The sequence below is a fragment of the Abramis brama genome, assembly GCF_963993115.1.
Source record: "Abramis brama genome assembly, chromosome: 17".
NCBI classification, from domain to species: domain Eukaryota; kingdom Metazoa; phylum Chordata; class Actinopteri; order Cypriniformes; family Leuciscidae; genus Abramis; species Abramis brama.
Window position 1 is genome coordinate 18,583,673 of NC_139979.1, and position 7,457 is coordinate 18,591,129.

Below are 7,457 nucleotides of genomic sequence, written 5' to 3' on the forward strand. Positions count from 1 at the left end.
CTGGGAAGGTGAGAAATCAGCCCAGAACTACACGGGAGGAGCTGGTCAATGACCTGAAAAGAGCTGGGACCACCGTTTCCAAGGTTACTGTTGGTAATACACTAAGACGTCATGGTTTGAAATCATGCATGGCACGGAAGGTTCCCCTGCTTAAACCAGCACATGTCAAGGCCCGTCTTAAGTTTGCCAATGACCATTTGGATGATCCAGAGGAGTCATGGGAGAAAGTCATGTGGTCAGATGAGACCAAAATAGAACTTTTTGGTCATAATTCCACTAAACGTGTTTGGAGGAAGAAGAATGATGAGTACCATCCCAAGAACACCATCCCTACTGTGAAGCATGGGGGTGGTAGCATCATGCTTTGGGGGTGTTTTTCTGCACATGGGACAGGGCGACTGCACTGTATTAAGGAGAGGATGACCGGGGCCATGTATTGCGAGATTTTGGGGAACAACCTCCTTCCCTCAGTTAGAGCATTGAAGATGGGTCGAGGCTGGGTCTTCCAACATGACAATGACCCGAAGCACACAGCCAGGATACCCAAGGAGTGGCTCTGTAAGAAGCATATCAAGGTTCTGGCGTGGCCTAGCCAGTCTCCAGACCTAAACCCAATAGAGAATCTTTGGAGGGAGCTCAAACTCCGTGTTTCTCAGCGACAGCCCAGAAACCTGACTGATCTAGAGAAGATCTGTGTGGAGGAGTGGGCCAAAATCCCTCCTGCAGTGTGTGCAAACCTGGTGAAAAACTACAGGAAACGTTTGACCTCTGTAATTGCAAACAAAGTACCAAATACAAACTCTGTACCAAATATTAACATTGATTTTCTCAGGTGTTCAAATACTTATTTGCAGCTGTATCATACAAATAAATAGTTAAAAAATCATACATTGTGATTTCTGGATTTTTGTTTTTAGATTATGTCTCTCACAGTGGACATGCACCTACGATGACAATTTCAGACCCCTCCATGATTTCCAAGTGGGAGAACTTGCAAAATAGCAGGGTGTTCAAATACTTATTTTCCTCCCTGTATATCAGGTTTAAGATTTTTGTGTTCGAATTGAGTAGTTCTGTATCTTTTTCATTTGAAATCTCAGTCAGTTCAAGTATTGTTTTTATCTCTATATATTAAGGGTGGTTTATCTTTTCTTCTGCTTTTTTTTAATCTCACAGTGACTTTCTTTCTTGTGGTCTCATACTGTTAGGACAATTTTGTCAGCATATTGTTTTGCTGAGTCAAATACTTCAGCTTTTTGTCTGTTTGTTGCTCAGAGATTAGTAAATCTGCAGATTTTCTGTTTTTCCCCACTGCTGAAAATAGCACTAAGATGTGTGCGGTTCTGTGTGATAAAACGCTACAGTTCTCAGTGAGAATGTGACTCTGCTGGATGAACCCGTTCTTCCTCATCCATGTCTTTGCACCATATTGGTGCTCCAATCCTGACTACTTGACTAGAAGTCCAATTCAACCCCAAACTCTGCTCTGCTGGACCCTTGAAGGCCTAGCCATTTGCCCAACGGAGGTGCATTGATCCAGTGGACTGTGATAACAAGTGTGTTTGGACCTTTTTTTTTTAAGTTGTATTAAAATAATTAACTTAAGAGTTACCAAATGGAATCCACCTTGACCATTCTGGTCTAAATGTGGCCTTTACCAGTATTTGAATTTAGGTAATAAGAATGTAAACGCAATGGTGTGTGTGTTTTATTATGAGATAGACCAAGAAAGTTGATAAAGATGTTTGAAAAGTTAATAAGCTCCATACTTGTCCTGTTCCCTGTAGAAGTTAGACCTAGCTCTCATACTGTTAAATGGGTAACAATTATATGCCTTAAAAGCTAAATGTGTGAGTGTTCATTTTTTTTAAATGTATATCTCTTTCTATATCCACACAGTAAAGTATTTACATATAATTGCAATTATAGGTTACAGGTCAAATTAATGGAATAGTCTATATGACCTGTGAAGTAAACAGTAGATAACCCTGCTGTTGTGAATGACCCTAGTGAAAATGGAATTTAGATTGATTAAATTATTTTAATCAAGTGAAAAAAAACTTTTTGTCTAACTACGTTTAATTGGTAAATAATTTCTAATGGAATAGTTCACCAAAAAAAAAAAAATAGAATTGTCATAATTTGCCATAGAAACTATGAATTTCAATTTAAAGTGTCCTGAATTGCACTGCTCACTTTTTTCCATGCAATGAATGTGAACTGAAGATGTAAAACTTTAAAAAGGACACAACACCATTAAAGTAGACCGTGTGATGTGGTAGCCTGTGGTAGTGATGCCCGTTTGTGAACGATTTGTTCTTTTGAGTCGAATCTTTTAAATGAATCAATTCATATGGTTCACAAGACTGCTGTTTAAATGATTCAGTCACGAATTGGGTTGATTCGGTTCTAGAGTTCTTCTTAGTTCAGATTATTATTAAATTATCAATGAATAGCGAACACGAAGTTTTTGAAGCTTAAATTTATCATTTTGTGTTCTACGGATGCCAGACAGTCAAAATGGGTGGATAAATGAGGGAATCATTAATATAACTTAAAAGAATTAACGTGTCCAGCAGCACCTCAGATGTATTTCGAGTCGACCTGATGTTCTGGTGACCCTCATCGACATCTTGGGTCATCTACTACTCTGTAGTAAAAACCTGACCGCAAACAGAAATAATTCGTTTCTCGGTCTTTGCCTTGTCAAATAGGAACTTGTTTGTCTTTGTGGTTCGCAGTTTCGTAAGAGCGGATTTGTTAACAGATATAGTCTAATGTGCGGTAGGAGAGGAAGGGGCAGCAGTCTTCTTCTTCTCTCACAAACAAACGGACTCCGGATCGTAATCTTATCTTGAAGCAACTGAAAGTATTTTTTTGTCAAACGAATTGTCCTAGATCTGTACAGTGTTTCAAATAACAACGTAAGAGTTTTAGATTGATCAAACGCCCGTAGGCTATACGTTTTTTAGGCTGTCTTAAATTTTGATGTGAGGATGTAAGTTAACGTTAGGCTAAATATCTCGTTTAACTTGCTGAACAGGTTGACATTATGACCCGTTATACTTTTGCATATGTTGGTGGCTGATTCTTTTTTTGGTAACGTTAGTGAAAAATGATGTGGACTCGATTTACACTCGTGTTTCTCTTCGGTGTATTAGCTGCGATTAAAGTTCAGTCTGCACAAGAAGGTGAGCTGTGTCCTCCACAAGGTAGGCTAATTAATCATTTCATTTCAAAATGCAATCGAGAATTTTAAGTGACTGAAATCAGTTATACTTGTATTGCAGTGTGTTGTAACTTTAAAAACATAAATTAACTCATTTATGGTCTTGTTAGGTTGTAGTGATTCACCTCTGACTCAGTGGTTAATGGTTAATGAGCGCTTGTGGTAAAGAAGCTATTAATAGGCATTCCTATGATAATTTCAATAGTCTAAATAATCCCATTTCATTACGGGACTTTTAAATAGTTTATTGTCAGCTGTAAATAAATAAACCGATTAAGCCCACCGGAGAACATAAGAGCAAAGCAAGAATTTATGTTTGTTTCTTAAGTTCCAGGCAGGTGTTATTACATTATTTTTATTTAAACTGTTAGATTCTCTTTATTTTATTCATTTTTATATGAAATTCACATTCAAACTGTCTTACAAACTTTAAACTTTGCCCTCATCAAAAAAAAAAAAAAAAAATCATAACATTTTAAAAACCATAATTAAAAACAAAATGAGTTAGGCAGCCTATCACCTTACCACGTTTAATTTAATTTTGAGGATTTTTTTACGTAACTTTGTATTATTTATAAATTATTTATCTTGGCTAGATCTAAATTTACATTGTCCAAAAATTATGACTGTAGCATAATTTCCACCAAAACATGTAGCCTTTTTCATACCTTGACAAAGGCTACTTGTTTTGCCGATACATTGGTAATAATAAAATGTTCTTAAGAAAGTGTGCTGGTATCATTGCTTTTCATTAAGTTTTTTCCTTCAACTTGCACCTAAAAAGGTGTGCGTTTGCTTTGCTAGGTATCATTTCAACCATAACCATGGTTTAGCCCCTAATTAAAGCTAGAGTGAACTTGTTTGCTAAATAGACAGCAGTGTCAGTAAAGAGCATGCTTGAAATAAAGTAGACGTGATGTGCAAGGAAAACATTAATTATTATAAATTTCACTTATGATGAAAATTTTGGTCACACTTTAGTTTATGGTCCAATTCTAACTATTAACTGTGACTTTCGCCTCAATAAACTCCTACTGCTTATTAATAGTTAGTAAGGTAGTTGTTAAGTTTAGGTATTGGGTATGATAAAGTGATGTAGAATATGGTCAGGCAGAGTAAGGCATTAATATGTGCCTTATTATAAGTACTAATAAACAGACAATATCCTAGTAATATTTATGCTAATGAGCAACTAGTTAATAGTGAGAATTAGACCCTAAACGAAAATGTTACCAGATTTTTGTATTATTGTGTATCAATCAATCAAGTTCTAAACTCAAATTAAATGGTAGCTATTTTAGACTCAGCAAAACAAAACTGTCTGCCTTTTTTCTTTGTCTTTATAAGTGATTTCCATGACAAAATGTTCTTAAACGCAATGTATATTTTAAGATGTGGTAGAAATGGCCATGAAATTAAGGGAACAAAAGACAGAATTCTTCTGTGATTCGTGTATGTCCACTATTGGGCATTGTTAGTGGACAAACTAAATAAACAAGTGAGAGTTTATTTTCTACAGTGCCGAGAGCCAAAAGTGCCCATAGTTTAAGAAACACTTGTCATGCACAGATTAAAAACATATATATAGGCATTAATGAGCATTTAGGCATCTAGGTAATGTATTAGCAAGTGTTTGTGTATGCACATAGAAATGAAGCATAGTATATGGACACAGTATAGATTTGCATAGGCTTTCAGCATATATTTATTGTTTAAAAGTGCCATGAACTTGGAGATAAAAAAAAGATTTATCAGTTATTGTCTTTCTAAATTTCTTTCACATTACATATAGTGATCACCTTTAGTCCCTTTATAAACACTCTGGTGTTGTATTGCCTTTGCATCATGTCCAACTGGTGCAGTGAACGAGTGATTGTGAAGAAGAATCAGGGATTTTAATAAAGGGAAGTGAAAGCAAAAGTACCTCTTTGTTGCATAATTTTGTTCCATATTTAGACAACGCAATGAACTGTGGGTACAATGTACTGTATATACTTACCCAAGTATGAATACATGTACTCAGACTAGACAACAGTACACGTGACGAAGCCCAGCTGTGGACAGAATATTCTGCAAAGGATTATTAATGTGATTAATGATCTAACTGCTGTATTCTTCTTCAGAGCCCCCTCCTGGAGTTTTGGTCTTGAAGTTAGGAAGCAATGTTGTGCTTGGCTGCAGAGGCGATGTCACTGTGGACGATGGGCCGTTGGCTTCGACCAGTGTCATGAATAAAAAATATAGGAACAAGCAGAGAGAAGACATCACTGTCAACTGGACGTCCCAAAGAGTCCATGCTAATGCTACGCAAATAACCAGAATGAAGGGAGATGCTACAATTGGAACATACCAAAAGACTGATTCTGGTATATATACCAAAACTAAAGGGGACACAACAGTCACTGTTAAACCCCCTATAACCATAAGAAAGGAACAAAGCACTTCTAGACGTGTTTTGCGTGCTGTCAGTCAAACTGCTGGTCATGAAGAAGAGGCCTTTGGTATCACCATGGGGACAGATCCTGATAAAGATGATTATGAGGACTATGATTATGAAGAGGAAGGGTCCAGGGTGACACGAGGCATCAAAAAGCGAACGCGCTGGACTCTCAACGGACGACAAGTGCGTGCTGGAGTGGAGAGGGGAGGGATTTTAAGACGTCCACATCTCAGCTTGGCAGATGCTGGGAATTACAGCTGCTACAGAGGAGAGAGACTCGTATCCACATTCAAAATCAGCGTAGGGGGTGAGGACTTTCTTTCGCAGGTATATTGATTAGTGATTTACAGATACACAGTACACAGAAGAAATTCACATTCTTGTGTTATTTTCACAGTGCCCCCAGAGAGACCCACTGTCTATTGCTACAGGAAGTTTCCCACCAGTAAGGTCCGCTGCGATTGGACGTCCAAACATCCAGTAACCCCACGGCCGCTGTGTTACCTACTTCTTAATAGAGGGTGAGTGTGTCTTTGGTAAATGGACAAAGACAGACTGAATTTATTTAACAGTAATCAGCATTTTTAGGAATAAATGACATACTGTCATGCCATTCCAAACTGGTATGCTTGTATTTTTAATCGCATTCAGTTTTGATGTCAGGTTTCTGGTGTGTTCTGTTCAAAACACACAAGGAAATACTGATTCAAAGTTTTAATAAGAAAACCAAAACGCAGGAGAGTATAAATTAGAATGAACACAGATAAAGACGACACGGCGCAAAGAACAGACAGAACTCAGGGTTTGAATACACGGGTAAACAAGGAAACTAAATAAACAACAGGTGAGGTAAATTAGTGACTATCTGGCACACACTAGGAAACTAGGGCTGTGTCTGAAATCGCCCCCTATACCCTTAAATAGGGCACTATTTGAAGGGAAAGCCATTTGTACTGGTGTCCGAAACCATAGTAGTGGATGTTATCGAGTGCACTCATTCAATCCCATAATGCACCGCAATAGCGAGTGTACAACTAATGTACGCTCAACGGCTAGAGAATACCCATGATGCACTGTAAAGGTAGTGCCGAATGAATTCCCGCTTCTGACCTGAGGATGGCGTCCACAGCCCTATTCCACACTGCTGATCCAATGTGGCTTGTAATATCATACAGGTATAAATTCGTTTTTAATTGATTATTAAGATTTATACATGCTAGTTGCCATGGCAGAGTTCAAGATAAATCTTTTCGTCTTACTGCTGGAGCTGTCAGTTTGCTACGTTTCAAACGATTATTAAACGGCAAGCACAAACTATGCAAAAGCGGCAGGCTGGCAGCCCTTCCGCCGCACTCAGTGTACGAATTCACTCACTCGGTGTACTTTTCATTCACTCCTTCAAGTGGACTATATAATGTTGTAGGGAATAGTGGAATAATGTCGGGAATAGTGAATAAGGGTATAAGGGGCAATTTCAAACACAGCCTACGGTATGTCAACATACAAATGTCAGGGAACAGGAACAAAACAGAACCGGGGGGGTGTTTAAATTATGAAAGCATCATTTGATCTCTTTTGTGCACTTCTCTTCCTCCCTTTGTCTCCTTCCAAAGATTGTTTGGTAACATCACTCGTGTGCCTTGTTCATTCTCCCGGTCCCGCTGTTGGTGTGCTTTCCCCGTGGAGGAGGGTGACAGAGCTCTCCATGTGGCAAAACTGTGTGTGTCTAACACAGCAGGCAGTGCCACGAGCCCTGGTCTCAGCCTCAAGCTACATGATATCAGTGAG

The 7,457-nt window shown here is 38.3% G+C and overlaps 1 protein-coding gene across 1 annotated transcript in view; it reads left to right on the forward strand.

Moving 5' to 3' along the window:
- The first annotated feature begins 2,384 nt into the window (after positions 1–2,384).
- The window catches only part of il6r (interleukin 6 receptor), a 7,583-nt gene continuing 2,510 nt past the window's right edge, over positions 2,385–7,457 (forward strand). Inside the window, exons 1-4 of the mRNA XM_084089188.1 lie at positions 2,385–3,212; positions 5,353–5,976; positions 6,067–6,190; positions 7,283–7,452. Of these exons, the coding sequence (XP_083945314.1) occupies positions 3,116–3,212; positions 5,353–5,976; positions 6,067–6,190; positions 7,283–7,452 (1,015 nt within the window). The 5' untranslated portion in view covers positions 2,385–3,115. The remainder of the gene's footprint in view (positions 3,213–5,352; positions 5,977–6,066; positions 6,191–7,282; positions 7,453–7,457) is intronic.